The sequence below is a fragment of the Emydura macquarii genome, unplaced genomic scaffold, assembly GCF_026122565.2.
Source record: "Emydura macquarii macquarii isolate MOO-44397 ecotype Brisbane River unplaced genomic scaffold, CSIRO-AGI_Emac_v2 contig_2394, whole genome shotgun sequence".
In the NCBI taxonomy this organism is placed as follows: Eukaryota; Metazoa; Chordata; order Testudines; family Chelidae; genus Emydura; species Emydura macquarii.
The window spans coordinates 8,561-34,234 of NW_027132531.1; the positions used below are offsets into that span (position 1 = coordinate 8,561).

Below are 25,674 nucleotides of genomic sequence, written 5' to 3' on the forward strand. Positions count from 1 at the left end.
TCTGGATCAAGTCATCTGCAACTGAAGCTGTGTAACTAAGGACTGAGGCCCATCCAGGCACTAGATGTATACCAAAGGAGACTATACAAGCCTGCATCTCCACATTTCTTCTAGAAACCTGATGTATATGGACTTTCAATCTTTTGTATGTATCTGATTTGCTTTGACCTTTTAACATTTCTCTTATGGTTTATTTCTTTCTTTTTACAATAAACCTTTGGTTTTAGTTACTAAAGGATCGGCTGGGAGCGTGGTATTTTAGGTAAGATTCAAACTTATATTGAACTGGTATTGTGGCTGACCCCTTGGGGTCAGAGGGAACCTTTTTAGTAAAGAGCATAGAGTTTAAATAACTGGTCTCTTTATTGGACCCAGTGCTGATTTGGGAAACTGAAATGCAGTAAAGGGGGCTGTGTATATTTGTGTACTGGCTTCTGTGGGGATTCAGAAGTGCAGTTTGTGGCTGGTTGGGAAGTCTGGCTTCAGTGTCACCCACCAGTGCTGGGAGAATCTGTTCTCCTTTTACAGCCTGCCCTGACCTTGGCATTACCAGTTGGCTACCCTGGGCACGGACGGGTCACAGTGTGCAGGGCCACATGGGGGTGGAAGGGTGCTGCAACACACAGAGATATGGCGGGTGCTGGGAGACATGGAGATGGGCAGATGTGCCTGACTAAATGGGACAGGCCAGGGGTCAGCCAGGGTCTCCATAGGGGAAGCTCCTGAACTCCTCCACCCCCAAAAAACCAAAAAACTGTTCCATACTTCTCCCACCCCCACCCAACAACTCTCCAGGTTCCTTCCCAGCACTTATTTCCCTCTCCCTCACTTCCTCCATTACCCCTGACACCTCCCAAGCCTTTCCACAGCTTCTGAGAGCTGCAGGAAATACGTTTCTGCATAGTAAGTTAAATGAATTATTACTTAAAGATCTGTATGAATATGCCTCATAAAGAATCTATTTGTCAAACACTTCCTGAATCATTTTTGTTGCCCGTATTGTCACAGATGTACTTGCTCACAGGGATTTTGAAATAAATTACCAAAATAATTGAAACTATCGTGATTATACTGTTACTTTGACAAATAAAAGTCACAGACTTTTATTTGTCAGTGTGTACAGAACTTTTTTTTTTTTTTGATGCAGAATTCCCCCAGGAGTAACACCAAACACGCACTGTGCAACTGCCAGTCACACAGTTCAGCAGGCCTCAAGGTCAGTTATGCCTTAGAACATTTTGTTGAATTATCGTAAAGATTTACACTTCACACTGGCTTCTCCACATGCCATCTGAATGCACCAGCTTAATAGAAAGTAACACCGCATGAGACAGGCCTTTGTTACACATTAGGCACATAGCTCTTCTTCATCACATTTTTATTTAAAATAGACAGCATGAGCCATTCCTGAGTCTTCCTTCAATCACGCGCACCGGGCTGTCCTGCCCCACCCCTCTGACCAATCCATGCTGAGACAGGACTGCAAATCCCACCTCTAGCTGTCACCTCCTGGCTGGAACCAAGGTAGGTGTGAGGGGAATTTTCTGGCTGCATCCCAACTAGAAGGGGCAGGGGCAGGTGGTCCTGGTTGAATCCCTATTAGATGCGTGAATGTGTGGGGGACAGAAAGTGATCAAGCTGGATCCCACCTAGATGCAGGGGCTCAATAAAGGAGTAGCCTGTGTCCATCTGTTTTAAATTCCCCCCCACCTATCTGCTCTTCCCCACGCTGCTCAGCCAAGTCCCCTTCCCTGCCCCACACAGTCTCTCTGCTGGACATCATGGGGACAGGACCACTCCCTGGTCTGCAGTTGTTGGTGCTGTGCCAGGTCCCCCAGCTGCCAGAAGCCCCTCAGGCCCTGGCGGTGGGAGAGGGGCACTGGTGTGGGTGACCTGGTGCCGGGTGAGGTTGGCCAATCTGGGAAAGCGCTTGTCACAGGCAGCACAGCTGTACGGCTGCTCCCTGGTGTGTGTGCATTGGTGGTTGGTCAGCGTACTGGACTTGCTGAAGCTCTTGCCACAATCGTCACAGTGGTATGGCCGCTCCCTGGTGTGCGTGCGCTGGTGTGTTCTTAGGTGGGAGATCTGTGCAAAGCACTTCCCGCAGTCAGTGCAGTGGTGCGGCCGCTCCCCGGTGTGCACACGCTGGTGTCTTCTCAGGTGTGAGGTCTGTGCAAAGTCCTTGCCGCAGTCAGTGCAGCGGTACGGTCGCTCCCCGGTGTGCGTGAGCTGGTGCATTCTCAGGTGTGAGCTCTCTGCAAAGGTCTTGCCACAGTCGGTGCAACGGTGCGGCCGCTCCCCGGTGTGCACACGGTGGTGTCTTCTCAGGTGTGAGGTCTGTGCAAAGTCCTTGCCACAGTCAGTGCAGCGGTACGGTCGCTCCCCAGTGTGCGTGCGCTGGTGAATTCTGAGGGAAGAGATCTGTGCAAAGCCCTTGCCGCAGTCAGCACAGCGGTGCGGCCGCTCCCCGGTATGCGTGCGCTGATGTATTCTCAGGCTTGAGCTGTGTGCAAAGCCCTTGCCACAGTCAACACAGTGGTGCGGCCATTCCCCAGTGTGTGTGTGCTGGTGTATTCTCAGGTATGAGATCTCTGCAAAGCCCTTGCCGCAGTCAGTGCAGCGGTAGGGCCGCTCCCCGGTGTGCATGTGCTGGTGTCTTCTCAGGTGTGAGGGATGTGCAAAGCCCTTGCCACAGTCAGCGCAGCAGTAGGGCCTCTCCCCAGTGTGTGTGCGCTGGTGCATTCTCAGGTGTGAGATCCGTGCAAATGCCTTGCCGCAGTCTGTGCAGAGATGTGGACGCTCCCCAGTGTGTGTGCGCTGGTGCATTCTCAGGTGTGAGATCCATGCAAATCCCTTGCCGCAGTCAGTGCAGCAGTACGGCCGCTCGCCAGTGTGCGTGCGTTGGTGGCGGCTCAGCGTACAGGCTCTCATAAATCTGTTGCCACACTCAGAACAGCGGTAGGGCCGCTCCCTGGTGTGAGTACGCCGATGTATTCTCAGGATCGAGAACTGTCTGAAGCTCCTGCTGCAGTCAGCACAGTGATATGGCTGCTCCACAGCATGCGTGCGCCTGTGCTGGTTCAGTGCGAAGGGGTTCCTGAACTTCTTGCCGCATTTGACACAGTGATAGGGAGTCCTGCACCGCCCCATAGGGAGTCTCGGGTGTGTAGCCATGTCTGGTCTCTGGCTGAATCCACCCCGGGGATGGACTAAGTCCTGTGCATGAATCCCCCCGTCGTCCGTGGGATCCTGATTTCCTCCCATGCTGTTCTGACATGCAGACCGTGTCCTTGTTCCTCTCAGGATCCTGTGCCCTTCTGGAGAAAGCAGAGGCAATCCCGGTGTTAGCTCACAGTTAAAGATGCAGGTTTGTCAAAGGAGAAATGTCACGGACAATGCCATTTCCCCATTTGTCTGTGACTGTTTTTTGGATGCACGCCTCACCCTGGCAACTCCTGTCCCACAGGGCTGGACTTAAAAACCTTGCTCAGGGTATTGAGACCTGGCGTGCAGGGTTACAGTGCCACTCAGATTTGCTCCCACCCCCAGTCATGCTGGTGGGGGAGGTGTGCCAAACTTCAATGAATGGCATTGCATCCAGATCCCTCTACCCTGCCCCAATCCCTCTGACCAGGCTACGGTTAGGGATGCAATGCGAGGGCAGCGTGCTGCTTTGGGTGGTTGGAGCCCCTTTGGCAGGGCGAGGAGGAGGTCGAGTTTTGTTAAAAACCATGGAGCCATCACAGCAAATTTAGCCACCTCAGACTTTTACTAAATGTACTGTAACTGCTCTGTAATTTTTCATACAATATACCAAGACAAATTTGCAGCCTGAGAGAAGTTGGTTCTCTCCCTGTTGTTTGTGCAGCGCCTAGCACCCACTCCCACATACACCACACACCTCTTGGGTCTCATTTTATGCTTAAATTGGAGCCTCCCCAGCAACTGGGCAGTGCCTGGCACAACAGAGCCCTGATCCAAGCCTGGGGCCCTAGGTGCTAACACAGTATAAACAGTGTCCAGGTTTTGTTTTCAAACTGATTTTATTTTTATTTCAATCAGAGCCTTTTATTTACATGTTGCTGGTTCTTCACTTGCTCCTGTTTTATAGCAAGAGGCCTGTTCCCCAGTCTTTGTGCTGTTTTAACTACATGGGTTTGAAACTAGTTTAGTTAAGCGGCTACAATTCCGTTGAGTGGATGCAGTGAGACAGGGATAAAGCTGCTTAGAACAAAGTAGTTTATTCCTGGGAGGGGAGTGAGTCCTTTTTGAGGAATTGCTTTTGAAGAAGTCATTCATTCTGAGCCTAAGATTTCATTCTTCGTGCAAAACTGAACTAAAAATCCTCAAGAGGGTCGGGTTTATTTTTGGGGGAGGGGAGGTGGTTGAGAGGCGACAAGTCACTCAGGGTTCATGTGATGTAACCTGAAGAACATTTTTGTATTGTTTTATACCCCCATGAGTGACACAGCTAAGCTGGAAGGGGTTAATGGCTGCCACACAGCCGGCCTTTGATCCACAGCCAGTCACAGACCTGGGTAAGGCTGAGGGCTGTGCTAAACATTAATACTGAAGCCATGTAAGTGACAAAGATTTTGTGCCACTGAGAGAGGAGGAGAAGGGGTGTGTGACAAAGGCCATCCCAGCACCCTCCCCCTCACACCCAGACCACTCCCCCAGCAGCAGCTGCCAGGGACGCGTGGCAGTTGTACAGCATTATAATGAAACGCTGCAAATGCCTGAGATCTCCTCTACAAAAATGGTGTCCTGCGGGTGGTGTGACTTCGCACTCATTGTATGTGACTCATCCTGCTCTGCTCGGAGTCACCCCGCTTTCTCCTTGCTCGCTGGGCACAGGTTTCCGCGTCTGAGTGGTGACATGTGCAGTGAAGTGGCAGAGAGGGAGTGGGGTGCTAATCAGCACATTCTCTGCCAAGGGCCAGTGACTCTGAGATGCTCTCCCAGGCTGCGGGCAGGATTTTCCTGTCTGAGCTAAGCCTGGTTCCAGGTGCCCAAGGCCATAGGACCTCAACACATACAGCTTGAGCCAGGAAGGGCAGAGGCATGAAAAGCATTTGAAGGGCAGCATTATCTTGATATGATTTTCTGATGTGCAGGAAGCCTAGAAGAAGGTGTCGTGTTCCTCGGTCAGAAAGGCAAGAAACGAGAACTAATTTATCCACTCCACTCAGAACTGATAAGGCCTCAACTGGAGTACTATGGCCAATTCTTGACCCCACACTTCAGGAAGGATGTGGAGAAATTACAGAGGGTCAAAGGAGAGCAACAAATATGATTAAAGGTATAGAAAACGTGATCTATGAGGAAAGGTTGAAAATATTGTGTTTGTCCAGTCTGGAGTAGAGAAGACTGAGGAAGGACCTGATAATCTTCAAGTACGTAAAAGGCTGATACAAAGAGGAGGGTATTAAATTGTTCTCCTTAACCACTGAGAACAGGACAAGAAGAAATGGGCTTAAATTGCAGCAAGGGAGATTTAGGTTAGACATAAGGAAAAACTTCCCAACACTAAGGGTAGCTAAGCACTGGAAAAAATTACCCAGGGAGCTTGTGGAATCTCCATCATTGGAAGTTTCTAGGAGCAGGTTAGACAGACACCTATGAGGGATGGTCTAGAGTAGATAATACTTGTCCTTGACTCAGTGCAGGGTACTAGATTAGGTGACCTACCAAGGTCCCATCTAGTCCTACATTTCTAAGGCCTGGTCTACACTGGCAACGGAGGTCGACATAACATCACTTACATCGATCTCTGAAACCCCGTGTCTACACTGGCACTGCAGTTCCGTCCATTTAAATCGCAGCAAAAATTGACTTAATAAAACCACCTCCGCAAGTGGCATAGCTCCTAATTTGAATTTATTGGTTCGGTTTAGCCTCAGTGTAGACAGAACTGAACTTAAGTCAACGTTATTGGCCTCCAGGAGGTATCCCACAATGCCCCGATGTGACCGCTCTGGACATTCGTGCTCAGCTGTAACGTGGTCACGCGACCTGGAAATGTCCCCTCCCCATATGCCCCGGGCAAATTTGAATTTTCAGTTCCTGTGCAGCCAGCGTTGGGAGGGCTTTGTCGCTGTACTCCTCATGGCTACTGCAAAGCCCAAACGCACTCCAGCATGGAGTCGACCAGAGGTCTTAGATCTCATCGGTCTGTGGGACGAGAAGCCCATTCTGGCTCAGCTCAGAGCCAGCAAAAGGAATTTGGACATTTACGGGAAGATATCCCAGGGCATGCTGGAGAAGGGATGCTCAGCAGTGTCACGTGAAGATCAAGGAGCTGCGTCAGTCATATCAGAAAGCCTGGGAAGCTAACAGCCATTCTGGCTTCTTGCCCAAAACATGCGGCTTCTACAATGAGGTGCACACAATTCTCGGTGGCGATCCCACCACGGTGCCGCCCTGCAGCATCGATACCTCTGCTAGGTCACAGTCCATGGACAATGATGAGGACTCCGTGGACGAGGACGAGGCTGAGGAGAGCAGGGTGCAGGTGCAGGAGAGCGGGGTGTCCATTCTCCCAGAAAGTCAGGACCCGTTCCTGACCCCAGAGCAGTCCAGCAGCACACAGGACAGCACTAATGATCCCGGGGAAGGCACATCAGGTGAGGTTTTTTTTCTTCTTAGCAGATCTGTCCTTTTACATAGGGGTGGAGGGGCAGGAAGGGGATTTCAGGCTGTAGGAAGGTGCAGTGGCCTTCCTTGGAGCCTGGGCCCGAGGAAGGGCCACGACCACAGGTGCGGACAGTGATAGGGCCGGCAGCCCAGTCTGCCCGGCAACCAGGGAGCCGGATGGTGACAGGTCCAGCAGACCAGCCAATCCGGCAACAGAGGGGCGGAGTTGTGGCCGGGGCAGGAGACATAAAAGGCAGGCCCCGCAGCTCAGTGAAGGACAGACTGCCACCAGAGGCAGACGTGCCATCCCGCCGGCTGCAGCATAGGCCTGACCTCAGCTGCCCCGAGCGAGCGACAAACGGCCCAACCTACCAGCCCCAGGGCTGGATAGGGCCTCTGGGCTCCAGTGACTGGACCGAGCCCCCTGAGACTCAGGGGTGGGAGATACCCTCGGAGGCTGGCCCTGACCTAGAGGAGCTGCCGGACGCCGAACCCCCGGAGCCCTGTGCCCTGGAGGAGTTGCCCTCAGCCGAGGAACCCCAGGAACCCTGCAACCTGGAGGAGCTGCCCTCTGCAGAGGAGCTCCCTGACTTGCTGCTGGTGGATGAGGAGGGATTGGTGAGCCTGCCACAGGCCAAGTACCCCGCCGACTCCAAGGACCTGGAGAAAACAGATACCTGGGGAACAAGGGAGGAAGTGGCCCAGAGACAGCCATAAGCCAGTGGCTGAGTCAGGGGCAAGAACCCGTCGGCGTGTTGCGGCGGGAGCCCTGCCGACTCAGTGGCAAACGTCGTTGACACTGCTAGGGCCCTGGGCTGGGACGCAGTGGAGATAGGTGGGCCTGCGTCCCCCTCCCCTAGCCACCCTGGGAGAACGTGCTCTCCCCCGCCGCTACAGACAGCGGATCCACCGTTGGTCTCACTCTGCCTGAGGGTTGGAGGCCTCAGACTGTTTACCCGCCTCACCCTACCTGAGGGTCTGAGGCACCTGACTGCTTGAGGCCTCACCCGGTCCCAGGGCCAGAGACCATAGCCGAGTTGCCGGCTCCCCCTGCCTGAGGGCCAGGGTTGAGGCTACTGCACAGACGTGACACCCTCCCATTTTAGGAAGGTGCACTGGCCTTCCTTGGAGCCTGGGCCTGAGGAAAGGCCACAATGACCCGGCTGGAAAGGACCACCAGACTACACAGGCGTTTAGGTGACTGTAGTGGGGGGTTACCCAAGGAACAGATTATTTATGTGATGAGATATGCTCCGATAATCATCAGTTGATATCTCACAGAAACTTTCATGTAGGTAATCTGTTATCCTTTGCAAAAGTTTTCTGGGGAGGGCTGCCTTGTTGCTCCCTCCACGGTAGGATATTTTGCTCGCCACGCTGCAATCAAGGGAGCCGGCATTCCTGGTGGAAAACAGCTGGTACCCCGCTGCGTGCAGCAAATCTTCCCTTTCCTCGTGCGTGACCATCAGGAGACTGATATTGCTCATGGTCACCGAGAGAAGACGGTGCATGTTTAAAATACCTGAGCTATACAGCAGATGCCCTGTGACTTTTGTATTCCCCATTGTAGTGTCCTACCAAGTCACTCTGATTACTTTTATTTGGTTTAAGCAGTGACTATATACTCCGCTCCCTTCCCCACCCCGGCGCGCTGCCTGCAGATCCCCTTGCTTCCCATCTCTGTAAGGGTACAGCGAGCTGACCCTTCTGGGATGTTAGGAATGGAATGAAGGTCTGTGTTTGCTCTGTGCACTGCATGGGGAGTATTGTTGCAGTTGTATCATTTTCTTCAGTCTGCTAACAATGGCTACCTTGTGAATTTCTTTTCATTCTGTAGACACCTCGGCTTGGCCCAACCCTCAAGAAATGCTGCTGAAAGACTGTCGCAGATTAGAAAGAGGAAAAAAAACAAAAACCAAGAGATGACATGTTTGGCGAGGTCATGAACATCTCAGCTGCCGCAGAGACACAGCTCAGAGCGTGGCAGCTGACCTTGTCCCAGAATATGGACATGGACAGGGAAAGTCGCAGAGAAATGATGGAGCATGATCGCAGGAGATGCTGCGAATCATGCGTGACCAGGCAGACGTGCTCCGGTGGCTTGTGGAGCTTCAGGAGGAGCGGAGGCAGGACAGAGTCCCGCTGCAGCCCCTCCATAATGCTCCTTCACCTAGGGCTTTGCTGCCCTGCCTCTCCCCCGCCCCCAAGAGGAGGAGGAGGAGGAGGAGAATGGCCAGGCTGCAGTACATGCTCGCCTCCACCCCAGTGGAGGTGAGCAGAAAGCAGTGGTGTACCCGCTGACAGCTGGCCAGCAAGCAACCACACTACCCCTTGAGACTGTGAATGAACACTTCCCCCCTTCCTCCATGACTTGAATGTTCATCAGTAAAAATTTGCATCCTTTCAACATGTTTCTTTAATAAATCATATCTTGTTCTGGAGGGATTTGGAGGGTACAGATATCAGTTTGGGGGGGGGGGAGGGGCGGGGTGTTTAGCAAAGGCAAACAACATACAGAAACAGAAATCAGTCCTGCATCTCATTGCAGAACCTGGTTTTCAAAGCTTCCCTAATGCAAAGCACTCGGTGGTTGGCTCTCAGTGTACTGCTGGCATCTGGCTGCTCATAACTGGCGACCAGTCTTTCTGCTTCCTCAGCCCATCCCTGGGGGAACCTCTCCCTCTTCGCTTCACACACATTATGAAGAACACAGCACGCAGATATCACCGTAGGGAGGTTCTTCTCACTCATGTCCAGCCTAGTGAGGAGACTCCTCCAACTGCCCTTTAAATGCCCAAAGGCATATTCAACAACCATTCTGCAAGCGTTTAACCCGTTATTAAAACACTCCTTGTCGCTGTCAAGGTGCCCGGTGTATGGCTTCATTAGCCAAGGGAGCAAGGGGTAAGCAGGTCCCCCAGGATCACTATTGGCATTTCCACACCCCCAACGTGAATTTTTTGGTCAGGGAAGAAAGTGCCTGCCTGCATATTAGAGAACAGCCCTGAATTAAGAAATACACACGCGTCATGCACCTTCCCAGACCACCCCACAGATGTCAGTGAAACTACCCCGGTGATCCATAAGGCCCTGCAGCACCATGGAAAAGTACCCCTTGTGGTTTATGTACTCGGTTACTAGGTGGGCAGGTGCCAAGATAGGGATGTGCATCCTATCAATGGCCCCCCCATTGGCAGTTTGGGAACCCCATCGCGGCAAACCCATCCACTATGTCCTGCACATTTCCCAAAGTCACTATCCTTCGTAGCAGAAAGATATTGATGGCCCTGCATACTTGAATCATGGCGGCACCCACTGTAGATTTACCGACTCCGAATTGATTGCCAACTGAGCGGTAACAGTCGAGGGTTGCCAGCTCCCACAGAGCGATGGCGACTCTCTTGTCCACTATCAGAGCTTGTCTCAAGCGAGTATTCACGCACTTCAGGGAGGAGGGGGCCAGCTCCAAGCAAAGTTCGAGGAAAGTTGCCTTTCGCATATGAAAGTTTTGCAGCCACTGGTCATCATCCCACAGCTGCATAACGATGCAGTCCCACAAGTCTGTGCTTGTTTCCCGGGACCATAACCGGCACTCCACGGACCGCAGATGATGCATTACAGCCTGCAGCAATCGGGAATTGTCCCACTCGATGGCTTGTAGCAAGGCAGCCTCGGTGGGATCGCTGTTGCCTGTGCTTCGGCTTCTTGCTCTACTTGGAAAATACTCGATGATAAGCCACGATGTATTTGTGACGCTCACAATAATAGTGCACAGTTGAGCTGGCTCCATGTCTCCGCAGCAATGCCAAGCACGCGGGGAAAAGAAACGGCGCAAAAATAGGTTTCCTGTTTGTTTGCGGGAAGAAGGGAGGGGGAAGGAGCGTTGCATCATGGGACAATGAAACTCGTCCAAACATCCACCGCAGCTAGTTGCACTGTGGGATAGCAACCCACAGTGCACTGCTTTGATTGTCAAAACCACCGTGGTGAGTGTGGACGCATGAGACCTGCGCAAACAGCGTGGTGTGTACACACTGCAGCGACTTTTAAAAATCAGCAGGTGAAAGTTGACTTCACTCGGCAGTGTAGACATACCCTAAGATTTCTATGTTTCATAGCTATCAAGGCCAGAACGGCTCATTGTGCCCATCCAGCCTGGCTTCCTGCCTATCACAGCCAGAGAATCTCCCCCAGCGATTCCTGCCTCCAGCCCAGTAACTCCTGGCTGAGCTAGAGAGGAACTTTGAGAGAGACACCGCATCACCACTGACAGACACCCAGTGAGGAAGAATCCATCCCGTCCCGAGGGGAGCTCTCCCAATGGTTCATTCCCCTCCCAGATAAACTCTGGCCCCTAATTCTCAGCCTGAATTTGTCTCCCTTCAGCTCCCAGCCAGTGGATCTCGCTCTGCCTTTGCCTTCTACATTAAGGAGCCCTCTGCTAGCAGCAGTGTAAATCAGAAGGGTCTGGATTATGATGACTCACCTGAGGAGGGGCTTTCAGGCCCTGAGCTTTCTCTGGAGTCATTGGCATCCCAGACCCAGAGTTCTGCCTCCCCTAATTCAATCCGCTGGATTAAGTCCGGTGTGGAACCTGAATATCCTGTATGGGGGGAAAGAGCCAGTTTTATTACTGACGTTTTGGGGGCAGGGATTCATTTATATGTTTGTGCAGCTCAGCACAACTGGGCCAGATCTTGGTCAGGGTGTGTCTGCGCAGCATCTGACATGACAGGACCCCAATCTCAGATGCAGCAAGAGATCCCAAGGAGGAAAATAATGAAATAATTCTTCCTTACAGGAGCTTTCTTCCTGTCTCCCACCAGGCACATTCGGTGGGATGTCTATGACCTGTCTCAATTTGCTATGGGGACTGAATTTTAAACCCTTACGAGAATAATTTTAGATGTATCAGAGAAATATCCCATCCTGTCAACATCTTGGCCTCTATAGGATCCTGTGGCAGTACATTCCATAGGAAAACAGTGTGATAGGGATTTCCTTTAACCCACTGAAATACCATTGAACACTCCATTACTCTTAGATTAAGAGACAGGCTGAGTAGAAAGTCCCCAACTTCCTTCTCTCTGGTCATTATTTTACTTATCCAACTGTCTCCTGAAAAATGTATTATGGGAGAAGACTTTGGTAGAAGGGAACTTTGCTGCTTTGCCATCTTATAGCTGTTGAAAACGCTAAACTTTGCACTTTCAAAAAGACATCAGCGACAATGTGTCATGGTAGGTGTCCCCATTTGGTGCCTTTACGCAGTCCTAACAGTTCTTTTGCTTTTGGTGCAAGCATTGTTCAACTACGTAGTTATTAAATTTACAATGTTCATTATTTTGGGGGAGGTGGGGAGCTGTTGTAAACAGAAGGCAAATTTTTTGCTTACTTTATTTCTCTAACTAAAGTCAGCTCTTGAGGGAGAGTTGCTGGCATCAGTGTCTGGGCTAGGATTCCTGGAACTGGTTTTTGCCCATGTGCTATTTGCCACTACCTGTGTGCCGGGACTGAGGTACGTAATTCAAGTAAACAAGTTACACTGAGCGTAGCACCAGGCTCCGTAGCCCTGATTTCTTCTCCAACAGGAAGCCAACCTCCAAGGGGCTGACATCTGCCACCACTTGGCTGCTGGGTGGCACATGGCAGCTGAAGCTCAGAGGGAACCCAGACATTTCACAGCTGTGAATAGAAAAATTGAAACAGGTCCTTACCAAGGGAAACAAGGGTCTGGTAATTCCAAAGTATCTGGTCCCGGTACAGCTGCTTCTCTGGCTGAGATAAGAGCTCCCACTGCTCCCGGGTGAAATACAGAGCGACGTCCTCAAACGTCACCGGGAGCTGCCATCACAAGCGTTACACACTCAGCACCTTCCTCTCCAGCCCCAGCCCTGAGTCTCAGCAGGGGACGCAGTTTCTGTGTGGGGCTCACAGGGATAACACCCAGCCTAGCAGATGAGACAGGGACACTCTCCCCTCAGCCCCCCGCACAGCTCTCCCAGGGACCTCGGGGCCCTGCTGGCAGGGGACAGGAGTCGCCCTTTGCTGCCCAGGGGGCTCGGGCGCAGGGAGGGGCTCGAAGCCCAGCGCAGGGACACAGGGAACAGGCTCCCCTCCCCCACGCCCGGCCCGAGTCCCCACCTCAGCCCCAGGCCTGTCCTCAGCGCCAGCTCCCGCCCCAGCTCAGGCGCCTCAGGGCCCCTCTGCCAGGCTGCGCCCCGGGGCCAAGGGGACGCGCCGCTCCCCGCATGTCCGCACGGCCGGGGCCTCCCCTCCCTAGTGCCCGGGACGCTCCCTGCTGTGGAGCACCGGGGTCAGCAGCGCCGGAGGGATCCGGCTCCCTGCCGCCCCCCGCCGTGATCAGCCCGGCCCGGCTCGACCCCGCAGGGAGGCCCCGGCCAGCGTCCCACCTGCGCCATCCCCGCTGCAGGCATCGCCGGGCTCCTGCCTCCGCGGCTGTTTCTCTCCCTTCCCGGGGCCGTCACTCGCCGCGTCCTCGGCGCCCGCTCCGCGCCCTGGTGCTGCGGCCGGGGACTCGCCTTGCACCCGGACCGGGCTGTGCCGGGGACCCCAGTGTCCGGGCTGGCACAGGAAGGCCCGGCCCGGCTCGCGGGGCACTCCGGCTCTAGCCCTGCTGCTGCGGGTCGCTCCTGGGCCTTAGCCGCGCCGCTCCCCACCCGCTTCTCCAGGCTCGAAGGACCCAGGAGGCAGGCAGCAGTGCCCGCGCTTGTGCCGCCCGCCAGCTCCAGCAGCAGCAGCCGCCGCCTGGGGGCGGGACCCGGTCAGGGACCTTCAGACCCCGCCCCACCGACTGTGGGGCTCCTCCCCCCAGCCCCTCTCCTGCGCCGGGCTGCGACCCCGCTTATCACCGCCCGATCTGCGCTGCCCCTGCCGGTCTCGGCCCCCCGATCGGCTGGGCCCTCTGCCTGCATGGACATGGCCTGGACACAGGCACCGGCTTTGTGCTGTTTGTGGCAGGTCCCAGGCCAGGGGACGAAGCCCTCCCCGCGCTGCAAGGGGCAGAGACCCCCATACTTGGAGACCTGAGGGTGAAGCCCCCCAGGTAGGCGAAAAATGGAAAATAAGGTCACACGGGGAAGTCTGGGCTACACAGACTGCACGGTGGGGCTACATCTCCAGCCGCGCCTGGGGTAACTGCCCCGACCACCCTGTGATCTGGTATAAATGATTCATTTAATACAACAACCCCTGCTGCTTGCTGTACCTCCCAAGTCAGTTACCCTTTTGGGGTGACAACAGCGAATACAGCAGCATGGTCCTTCATAAACAGGCTTTGGTGGAAGGACTCTCTGGGCCCTCACCCTAAGGAGCCAGCAGCCCTGCCCTGCCCAGCCCTGCACTGGAGAGCTGTCCCCAAGAGCAGCATGTGCTGGAACTCGTTGCCTGGGGCTCTGTCTGCCACCCTTCCCAGTTGGGCTCTGCCTCCTCCCCCATCCTGAGTCCCTCTCCCTTCTGAGCGGGGTATTTCCGGGCTACCCAGTTCGCCTCCTTCACTGTGTTATCCCAGCTCCTACTTCTGTCATCTACTACCACTGAAAAGAGCCTAGCTCCATCCTCCCTCGAACCCCCCTAAGCCTCAAGTTGCAGTGAGGGAGGTCTAGGTTGGATATTAGGAAAAACTTTGTCACTAGTAGGGTGGTGAAGCAATGGAATGAGTTACCTAGTGTGGAATCAAAAACCCAGACAGTATGCCTTAAACTGGAAACTGTGATAGAAATGCTAAATTCAGGCAGGATGTCTTAGAACTACAACAGAAATGCAAAAAACGTTGGTCTATGTTGTAAGATGTTAACTACCTTTGTAACTGCACCTGGCCATACCCTGTCAAATAGATAGCAAGTGACTGCGTGTGACTCGAGACTCACTGGCACCAAAGAATCACTGGGACATGCTGGCACCGTGAGACCCCCCCCCCCCCCACTGTGTGTTATAAGTACCCCAGGTGGGGTAAATGACCTGTTAAGTATCAGAAACTCCACTATAGGATCTATATGTAAAAAGGAATCTTAAAAAAACCTATATAAGCTATCTGTATTTTGCACCAAGGGGAAGTTCCAGAGATCAGCACAGGGACGTGCTGTCTGGGCTTCCCTATAGCTATAGCAGCCTGTGTGTATGTCACAATTAAAGTTCTGCTTGATCCAACCATAAAAGAGAAGCTGTGTGATCTTTTCCATGACACTAGGGAGGTGGTGGAATCTCCATCCTTAGAGGTTTTTAAGGCAAAGACCTGGCTTGGATGATTTACTTGGGGTTGGTTCTCCTTTGAGCGGGGTTGGCCTAGATGACCTCCTGAGCTCCCTTCCAATCCTAATCAACTATGACTGTCAGTCTGTCACAGTGAGCTCCATCCAGGCTGCCCTGCTTGGTCAGGCCCTCCAGCCACATGGTCTGTCCTGAGTCCTCTGTGCATATGTTAATATGCACTGGTCAGGTGCATCCTCTGTACACCCTGTGTTACCCGGGGTTCTATCAACCAAAAGCTCTTGGTAACCTTGTGCAAGGTGGTGTCAGGAAATAAATCAAATGGAGACACAGCCATCCAGCCAATAGTTGGACTGGTAGAAACAGTATAATACAAGCGTGCTCTCACTGTAAAACTATACTTTACTTAGTTTGAAGCACTTACACACGTCTGCAACAAGTTAGTAAAACACCCCAATCCTCAATAATTACCAAAGTTTGGTGTGGCTCTCAAGCAGTGGCTTTCCAATTTGCCAGTCTTCCAGGTGCAATTGGGGAACCCCAAACTGTGTCCAAGAAGAAATCCAAAAGTGTCCAAATCTCTCCCCCACTATTTATCCTTGTTAGCAGACAAAAATACGTCAAGAAAAACACTTGTTGGGCAAGCAGTTTCAAAAGCAAATCAAGAGGTTTCCTCAGATCACTTATTAGTCCGATGCGTTTGTGCAGAATCCACATCCCTTGAGGCCCTGACAAATATCTCCCACAGGGCAAACAGATCAGCTTCCTGCATTTCTCCTAAACCACAGATCCCAGCACGTCCACCAGAGACTTCATCGGGTAGGGAGGGGGCCCAGAGTCAGATAAGGTTGAGAAAAAGGGTCCCCTCTCCTCCTGGCTTAGTCATGCTAAGGCTGCACAGGCCTGCAGAAAGGCCTACCGATATTGGCTACTGTTAGCAACAAGCATGATAATCAATATTACACTATCAAGTGGTCTCAGGTCCTTTTACTGGTCTATCAAAATCTCCCCGTGCACCTGCAGATGCACTCAAACAATTTGTAAATGCACCTCATCTAGTCCCGTTTGAAAGAGAACTAGATCAATGTGCATTAAGGAACAGTGACTGCACATCAGGATGCAGTTAGTCCACACCACAGCAGGCTAGCTAAGGGAGGATTACACCCCAGCTTGCCGCAAATCTACCTCCCTAGGCAGCTGATTAACTTGCCCAGACTTGGAGCAGTCGTGGGTATTGCACAAGAATAAAGCTTGGGCCAGCTGCTTCAGAACAGGCTAATGGCCCAGGGACATGGTGTCGCAAGACATATTTGGTCAGTGACAGCCACACAAAGCCCACGTCCTCACTCCAGAGCCATTTGAAATACTCTCTGTGGCAGCAAAAACAATGAGAGTCCTATAGCACCATAAAGTCTTTAAGGTGCTACAGGACTCCCGTTGTCTGCTCTTCCACATGCTGCTCAGCCAAGCCCCCTTCCCTGCCCCACACAGTCTCTCTGCTGGACATTATGGGGACAGGACCACTCCCTGGTCTGCAGTTGTTGGCGCTGTGCCAGGCCCCCCAGCGGCCAGCAGCCCCTCAGGCCCTGGCGGTGCCAGAGGGGCACTGGTGTGGGTGACCTGGTGCCGGGTGAGGTTGGCCATTCTAACAAAGTGCTTGTCACAGGCAGCACAGCTGTACGGCTGCTCCCTGGTGTGAATGCGCCCATGTGATGTCAGAGATGAGGCCCGTGCAAAGCTCTTGCCACAGTCAGTGCATTGGAATGGCCGCTCCCCGGTGTGCGTGCACTGGTGGTTGGTCAGTGCGGCGGCATCGCTAAAGCGCTTGCCACAATCGTCGCAGTGGTATAGCTGTTCCCTGTTGTGCATGCGCTGATGTATTCTCAGGCTTGAGCTGTGAGCATAGCCCTTGCCGCAGTCAGTGCAGCGGTGCGGCCACTCCCCGGTGTGCATGCGCTGGTGGTTGGTCAGCGTACTGGCCTGGCTGAAGCTCTTCCCGCAGTCAGCACAGCGGTACGGCCGCTCCCCGGTGTGTGTGCGTTGGTGGTTGATCAGCGTACTGGCCTGGCTGAAGCTCTTCCCGCAAAGGTCACAGCGGTACGGCCGCTCCCCGGTGTGCGTGCGCTGATGTATTCGCAGCTTCGAGCTCTCTGAAAAGCTCTTGCCACAGTCGGAGCAGTGGTGTGGCCGCTCGCCAGTGTGCACACGCTGGTGTATTCTCAGGTGTGAGATCCGTGTAAAGTCTTTGCTGCAGTCAGCACAGCAGTGTGGCCGCTCCCCAGTGTGCATGCGCTGGTGCAATCTCAGCTTTGACCTCTCTGTGAAGCCCTTGCCACAGTCAACACAGCGGTGCGGCTTCTCCCCGGTGTGTGTGTGCTGGTGTCTTCTCAGGTGAGCGCTCTGTGCAAACCCCTTCCCACAGTCAGCACAGCGGTGCGGCCACTCCCTGGTGTGCGCGCGCTGGTGCATTCTCGGCTTCGAACTCTGTGCAGAGCCCTTGCTGCAGCGGTACGGTCGCTCCCCGGTGTGTGCGCGTTGGTGGTTGGTCAGCGTACTGGCCTGGCTGAAGCTCCTGCCACAGTCAGCACAGGGGTATCGCTGCTCCACCGTGTGTATGAGCCAGTGCTGGTTCAGTGCTAAGGAACTGCTGAATATCTTGCCGCAAAGATGAGGAGTCCCGCACTGCCTGATAGGGAGTCTCTGGTGCGTCCCCAGCTCCGGCCTGTGGCTGAGTCCGTCCCAGGGATGGACTGTGTCCTCTGCATGGATCCACCTGTGGGCCATGGGATCCTGCTTTCCTCCCACGCTATTCCAACATTCAGACCGTGTCCTTGCTCCTCCCAGGAGCCTGTGCCCTGCTGGAGAGAGCAGATACAATCCCGGTGTTAGCTCATGGGTAAGGCTGCAGGTTTGTCAAGGTTTGTTTTTGTTTTGTTTTTTTTGGGGGGGAGGAGGGAGGTGGATGAGGGGATGACAAGTCACTCAGGGTTTCTGTGCTGTAACCTGAAGAACATTTTTGTATTATTTTACACCCCAATGAGTAACACGGCTAAGCTGGAAGGGGTTAATGGCTCCCACACAGTCGGCCTTTCATCCACAGCCAGTCACAGACCTGGTTAGGCTGAGGGCTGTGCTAAGCATTAACTCTGAAGGAATGTAAGTGACAAAGGTTTCATGCCACCGAGAGAGCAGGGGGAGAAGGGGATGTGACAGAGGCCAGCCCAGCACCCTCTCACTCACACTCAGCCCATACACCAGGGTAACCCATATCGTGGCCAGCAGGATGATTTCGTCTGGCCTCCAAACATGTCCACTCCCCCCAGCTGCTGGGGACATGTGGCAATTGTAGAGCATTACAGTGAAACGCTGCAAGTGCCTGAGACCTGCTCTACAAAATGGCGTCCTCCGCATGGCGTGACCTCGCACTCATTGTACGTGACTGATCCTGCTCTGCCCGGAGTTGTTCCCAACTTTCTCCCTGCTCGCTAGGTACAGGTTTCTCCAGTCTGAGAGGTGACATGTGCAGTGAAGTGGCAGAGAGAGGGTAGGGTGCTAATCAGCATATTCTCTGCCAAGGGCCAGCGACTCTGGGATGCTCTCCCAGACTGTGAGCAGATTATTGCCCTTGTCTGAATTAAGTCTGGATCCAGGTGCCCAGGACCTTAGGACACCAGCACACACAGCTTGAACTAGAAGGGGCAGAGGCATAAAAAGCATGTGAAAAAATCTTTCAGGCAGCATTATCTTGATATGATTTTCTGAAGTGTGGGAAGCCTAGAAGTGTCATATTCCATGGTCAGACAGGCTTGTCTGCCCCCCTCTGCCACAGTGCCTGATCCATGGACATACACAGATGGATTTTATCCTCACAGCCCTCTCCACTATACAGGTGGGGAAACCGAGGTATGGTGGAGCTGTAGGGACTCAGTTCAGTTCGAGATCTTCTGATTCCTACTGCAGTGTCCTACCCACTATGTAATGCAGCCCCCCAACCTCCTCCCACCACGGACCTCTCTCTCCCACCCCACATTGTCCCATATAACTATTCCACCCCTCATCCCCTTTCATCACAGCCCCATCTCCAGTCCATTTTTTTGTCATGGCTTTGAGGCTTAGTGATTTTTAGGTCCCATCTTAGGTCAGAGATTACCAATGTGTAGGAAAGATAGCAAGTATGGTAAGAGGCCATCCTGGCTGAAACAGGAGATCTTAAATGACTTGAAACTCAAAACAGAGGGAGACAAGAAATGGAAATAGGTCAAATTACAAACACAGGGAATGTCAGTGTAAATGGGGTCAGGTCTGAAACTACACAGAGGAAAAGAAATAGTTACAAATTACTTAGACAAGTTAGATGTCTTCAAGGGGGCAGGGCCTGAAGAAATGCTTCCTGGAATATTTAAGGAACTGGCTGAAGAGATATGAGCCATTAGCAATTATCTCTGAGAACACATGGAGGATGACAGAGAGACCCGACGACTGGAAAAAGGCCAATATAGTACATCTCTCTAGAGAAAGGGGAATAAGGAGAACCCAGGGAATTATAGACCAGGCAGGTTAACTTCAGAACCCGGAAAAATAATGGAGCAAATAATCAAAATTCTATTTGTAAGTAGAACAATAGAATTTCTTTGTAGAAGAAAATAAAGCAATATTCAACATGGATTTGTCAAGAACAAATTATGTCAACCTAACCCAATATCCTTCTTTGACAGTAAACAAGCCTTGAGGATAGGGAAGAAACAGAAAATGTCACATATCTTGAGTTTAGTAAAGCTTTTGATACTGTCTTACTGTCATAAACAAACGAGAACTATAGCCTAGGCAAACCTACTAAAAGGTGGGTGCACAACTGGTTGGAAAACTACTCAGAGAGTAGTTATTATGGTTCACAAAATGAGCTGAAAAGACATATAGAGTGGGATCATATTGAGATCTGTCCTGGGTCCGGTTATATTCAATATCTTCATCAATGATGGCATAGAGAATACATTCAAAGTTTATGGATGATTCCAAGCTGGGAGTGGCTGCTAGCACTTTAGAGGACAGGATTAGAAATCAAAAGGATCTTGACAAACTGGAGAAATGGTGGGAATTAAATAGGATGAAATTCAATAACACCATATGCAAATTACTACACCTAGGTAGGAATAATCAGTTACACAAATATAGAATGGGAAATGACTGTCTAGGAAGGAGTACTGCAGAAAAGGATCTGTGGGTTATAGTGGATCTCAAATTAAATAGGAGTCAACACTGTAATCCTGTTGCAAAAAAAGCAAATATCATTCTGGGATGCATTAACAGGATTGTTGTAACACTCTACTCAGCACTGATAAGGCCTCAACTGGAGAATTGTGTCCAGTTCGGACCCCACACTTCAGGAAGGATGTGGACAAATTGGAGAGGGTCAGAGGAGAGCAACAAGAAGGATTAAAGGTCTAGAAAACATGACCTCTGAGGCAAGATTGAAAAAATTGTGTTTGTTTGGTCTGGAGAGGAGAAGACTGAGGGGGAAGAGATAACAGTCTTCAAGTATGTAAAAGGCTGTTACAAAGAGGAGGGCAATAAATTGCTCTCCTTATCCACTGAGGCGAGGACAAGAAGAAATGGGCTTAAATTGTAGCAAGAGACATTTAGGTTAGACATTAGGAAAAACTTCCTAACACTAAGAGTAGCTAAGCAGTGGAACAAATTACCTAGAGAGGCTGTGTGATCTCCATTATTGGAGGTTTCTAGGAACAGGTTAGACAGACACCTGTCAGGGATGGTCTAGAATAGATAATACTTTGTGCAGGAGAGTGGATTACAGGACCTACCGAGGTCCTGTCTAGTCCTACATTTTTATGTTTCATAGCTATCAAGGCCAGACCATCTCACTGTGCCCATCTAGCCTGGCTTCCTGCCTATCACAGCCAGAGAATCTCCCCCAGCGATTCCTGCCTCCAGCCCAGTAACTCCTGGCTGAGCTAGAGCAGAGCTTTGAGAGAGACACCGCATCTCCACTGACAGACACCCAGTGAGGGAGAATATACCCCGCCTCAAGGGGAGCTCTGCCAATGGTTCATTCCCCTCCCAGATAAATATTGGCCCCTAATTCCCAGCCTGAATTTGTCTCCCTTCAGCTCCCAGCCAGTGGATCTCGTTCTGCCTTTGCATTCTAAATTAAGGAGCCCTCCGCTAGCAGCTGTGTAAATCAGAAGGAACTGGATTATTACAACTCACCTGAGGAGGGGCTCTCAGGCCCTGAGCTTTCCCTGGAGTCCTTGGCATCCTGGATCCAGAGCTCTGCCTCCCCTCGCTCAATCCGGTGGATTAAATCTGGTGTGGAACCGGAATAGCCTGTTTGGGGGGAAAGAACCAGTTTTATTACTAAGGTTTTGGGGGCAGGGACTCATTTACATGTTTGTGCAGCTCAGCACAACCGGGCCAGATCTTGGTCAGGGTGTGTCTGCGCAGCACCAGGTGCGACAGGGCCCCAATCTCAGTTGCTGCTTCAGAGGAAAGCATAAGAGATGCAAAGCAGGAGAATTCTAAAATCTTCCTTAGAGGAGATTTCTTCCCATTTCCCACCAGGCAAGTTTAGTTCATACTCTGACACCACAATGTCTATGACCTGTCCCAATTTGCTGTGGGGGCTGAGTTTTAAATCCTTACTAGGATAACTCTAGATGTACCAGACAAATATCCCATCCTGCTCACATGTTGGCCTCTATGAGATCTTGTGGAAGTACGTTCCATAGGACAACTGTGTGATATGGATTTCCTTTAAACTGCTGAAATACCACTGAACATCCAGTAAGATTAAGAGACAGGCTGAGTAGAAAGTCCCCAACTTCCTTTCCTCCGATCATTATTTCACTTACCCAACTGTCTCCTGAAAAATGTATCATGGGAGAAGACTTTGGAAGAAGGGAACTTCGCTTCTTTGCCATCTTATAGCTGTTGAAAACTCAACACTTTGCAGCATGTCATAAAGGCATCAGTCACAACAGGTCTTGGTAGGAGTCCCCAGTTAGTGCCGTTACACAGACCTACCAGTTCTTTTCCTTAGGTGCAAGCATTGTTCAGTTGCACAGTTGTTAAATTTACAATGTTCATTCTTTTGGGGGAGGTGGGGAGCTGTTACAAGCAGCAGGAAAGTTCTCTCACTACTTATTTCTCTAACTAAAGTCAATTTGAGGCAGAGTTGCTGCCATCAGTGTCTGGGCTGGGATTCCTGGAACAGTTTGTTGCTCATGTGCTGTTTGCTACCACCTCTGTGCCAGGACTGAAGTACGTAATTCAAGTAAACAAGTTACACTAAGATTAGCTTCAGGTTCCATAGCCCTGATTTTTTCTCCAACTGGATGCCAACCTGAAAGGGGCTGACAACATCTGCCACCACTTGGCTGCTGGGTGGCACATGGCAGCTGAAGCTTAGAGGGAACCCAGAAATTTCACAGCTGTGAATAGAAAAAGGGAAACGGGTCCTTACCCAGGGAAACGAGGGTCCAGTAATTCCGCAGCATCTGGTCCCGGTACAGCTGCTTCTCTGGCTGGGATAAGAGCTCCCACTGCTCCCGGGTGAAATACAGAGCGACGTCCTCAAACGCCACCGGGAGCTGCCGTCACAAGCGTTACACACTCAGCACCTTCCGCTCCAGCCCCCAGGCCTGAGTCCCAGCCTTGCCCCAGAGCCGCTCCCCGCTCCCAGCGCTCCGGCTGCTGACAGCCCCTGACCCCGCCGGGCAGCGCTGGTGCAAAGCGGGACCCCCACACCCTGCCTGGCCGCGCAGAGCTGAGCCGCTCCCGGCCTGGGGCAGCGCTTGGCCCGGCTCCGCGCCAAACCCCGGGAGCTGCTGCTCCGCCCGCCCGCACCGGGGTCAGCAGCGCCGGAGGGATCCGGGTCCCGGCTCCCCGCCGCCCCCCGCCGGGATCAGCCCGGCCCGGCCCCCCAGGGAGCCCCCGGCCCGCGTCCCACCTGTGCCGGCCCCGCTGCAGCCATCGCCGGGCTCGGCTCCGGGCCCGCGGCCGCTTCGTCCGGGCGGCGATTTCCTGCCTCCGCAGCTGTTTCTCTCCCGCCCCGGGGCCGCCTCTCGCCGCGTCCCCTGCGCCTGGCGCCCGCTCCCCGCCTTGGGGCTGCGGCCCGGACTCGCTCTGCGCACGGCCGGGAAGGCGTGGGGGGGGGGCTCCAAGTCGCGCTGGATCCAGCCCTGCTGCGCTCGTCGCCGGCCCGCTCAGTTGCCCACCGGCTCCAAGGGATCCCAGAGCTAAAGGGCCCAGCGCCTGCGCCGCTTCCAGGCGCCAGCTCCAAACCGGGAACTGGACGGGCCCCCAGCGCAGCGCAGGGGGAGGGGCCTTCCGTGTTCCGGCAAGTTCCACCCCCCTCTTCCCCCCGAACACCTGGGTCCCGGCTCCCGACGGATTCGGCGGCGCTCCTGTCCCAAACAGGCTACCCAGCAACCCGCCCCGGGGTGGGGTCCCCTGCAGTGCTGTGCCTTGAGGAGCCGGCTAGGGCTGGGAGCCAGGACTCCTGGGTTCTCTCCCGGCTCTGGGAGGGGAGCGGGGACTAGTGGGTACAAGAGGGCACAGGCCAGGCTGAGCAGCCTGTGAGTGTCACAGTAAGACACGGGTCGGGCTGTGCAGTGTGGCTCTTGCCAGGCTGGGTGATGTTGGTGTATGTGTCACAGGAGAGCAGACCACAGGTGGGCGTGTATGGTGCATAGGCCTGAGTGTTACAGGAAGGCTGTGACATGAGTGTAACACATCATACCCTGGCTGTGCAGTCTGCGTGTGTGTCTGTGCAATGAGTGTGTTTCAGGAGGGCTGTGTATATATGTGTGTTTGTGACAGAAGTTCACCCCTGGCTGTGCAGTGTGTATGTATGTGTGTTACAGGAGCTCCCAGCCAGCTGTGTAACGTGTGTGTGTGTGTGTGTTTCAGGAGCTCACACCCAGTGCCCATGGCCCTATCCAGGGCCATGGGAGGCAGCTGCCCTAAACAGATGCCATGTTCTGGCCTTGGTGCTGGCGCTGCAGGAACTGATGCCCTGGCTTGCTGCCCTTGGCCCCTGCCCGGCTGCCCCTGGTCCCCGCCCATCAGGCCAGCCCCTGCACACCACGGGTGCCTCACCCTCTGGCCACAACAAATGGTTCAAAGTCAAACACATCAAGGGTCTGCGGGAAGCTGAGCGCATCTGGTTTTTCCAGAAGCTCCCCATGCTGCCTGTGAAAGGTACCCAGGTGGGAGGGAAAGGATCCTGTGTGTGACACAGCACCAGGCAAAGAGGGTGCTACAGAGCCCTGCCTGCCCAGCCTTGACCAGTAGCACTGACGCTGCTGTCCCTAACCCCAGCACCCCCTAACCTCTGTTAGCCCAAGGCCAGGATCCCCCCTGGCTGCTGGGAGAAGGGGATGCTGGTCTGTGGGGTAGTGTCTCTCCCATTCTCATCCTTCCTCTGCTGGACCTTTCCACTGTCCCACAGCACCTCCCCTAAGGTGACTGGGTCTCTGCCCCCCTCTTTCAGCTGCTTCACATAAGTAGGAAGCAGCCCAGATCCTGTGGTTCAGGCAGCCTGACATAACAGTTAACGGTGACTGAAGAGGGGAAGGGCTTTGGGACAGTGGTTAAGGGCAGGGATGGTTACCGGGGCCGCCTGGGTTTCATCCCCAGCTCTGGAAGGAGGATAGTGGGTTAGAACAGGGGGGTGTCAGAGTCTGGATGCCTGGGTTCTATCCCTAGCTCTGGGAGGGGAAGGAAAGGGAGGCTGGTAGTTGAAAGCAGTGGGGGGGCTGAGAGCCAAGAGTGCCGTGGAATGGGATCCCAGCCGTGTCTCCCTTGTGACTCCCTCCGTCTCGTTGCAGAGGGGGGACCGAACCCTGATCTCAACACCAACCTGGCCAACATCTGTCATGCGGGCTGGCTTGAGTGGGGGGCCATTTAGTATATTGGTGACATCAGCATGGCAGAATCATAATGATCCATGTGGGATAGGCCTTGTCAGGTACTGTTTGGAAGGTTGTAATGTGCTAAGTAAGATAATAATACTTATGTTCATGTGTGATATGTGAAATGGAAGTTATAGATGTATTTGAGAGATCTGTATTTCAAATTGTGCTGCCTGGGCAACACCCCAGATAGGAAGGCTGCAGAACAATGGCCTGCATAATGGCCCATTAAGGCCTTCCCAGGTGCAAGGGGCCCTGAGGGAGAAGCCAGCATCACCACTGAGTCATCAGAACCTGCTTACGTGACTCTGGACTCCATTGCAGGCAGCCTACCTGATGAAGCATCAGGACTGTCCTATGTGACTATGGACCCCAGGCACACCGGAGGAGTCACCAGGATTGGCCCATGTGACTATGGACTCCATTTTGGGACTTGTGACTGCCCACAGGCCGCATGGCCGGAGGAGGGGGTTTATAAGATCAAGCCAGAGAAACCATTTGGTCTTTGTTCCTGTCCAGTCTGCAGACCTACACCTATCTCTGGACCAATTCATCTTGCAACTGAACTGAAGGACTTAGACCCATCCAGTACTGGATGTAAACCAGAGAGAACTACACAAGCCTGCAAATCCACATTTCTTCCAGAAACCTGATGTAAATGGACTTTTAATCATTTGTATATCTGTGATTTACTTTAACCCTTTAACATTTCTCTCGTGGTTTATTCCTTTCTTTTTACAATAAACCTTTAGTTTAGACACTAAAGGATTGGCTGGCAGCGTGGTATTTTAGGTAAGATCCAAACTTATATTGATCTGGTGCTGTGGCTGACCCTTTGGGGTCAGAGGGAACCTTTTTAGTAAAGAGCAGAGAGTTCTAG

At 52.9% G+C, this 25,674-nt stretch overlaps 1 protein-coding gene across 1 annotated transcript; it reads right to left on the reverse strand.

Moving 5' to 3' along the window:
* Positions 1–1,779: 1,779 nt before the first annotated feature.
* LOC137161878 (zinc finger protein 585A-like) lies at positions 1,780–23,028 on the reverse strand. Its single transcript, XM_067561392.1, has 8 exons — positions 22,829–23,028; positions 22,343–22,469; positions 21,091–21,207; positions 16,382–17,723; positions 13,050–13,404; positions 12,354–12,480; positions 11,123–11,239; positions 1,780–3,314 (listed from the first exon to the last, which is right to left on the reverse strand). Exons 1-8 carry the CDS (start codon positions 22,850–22,852, stop codon positions 1,780–1,782), a joined length of 3,744 nt encoding a protein of 1,247 aa, XP_067417493.1. The 5' UTR covers positions 22,853–23,028.
* Between the last annotated feature and the right edge of the window lie 2,646 nt (positions 23,029–25,674).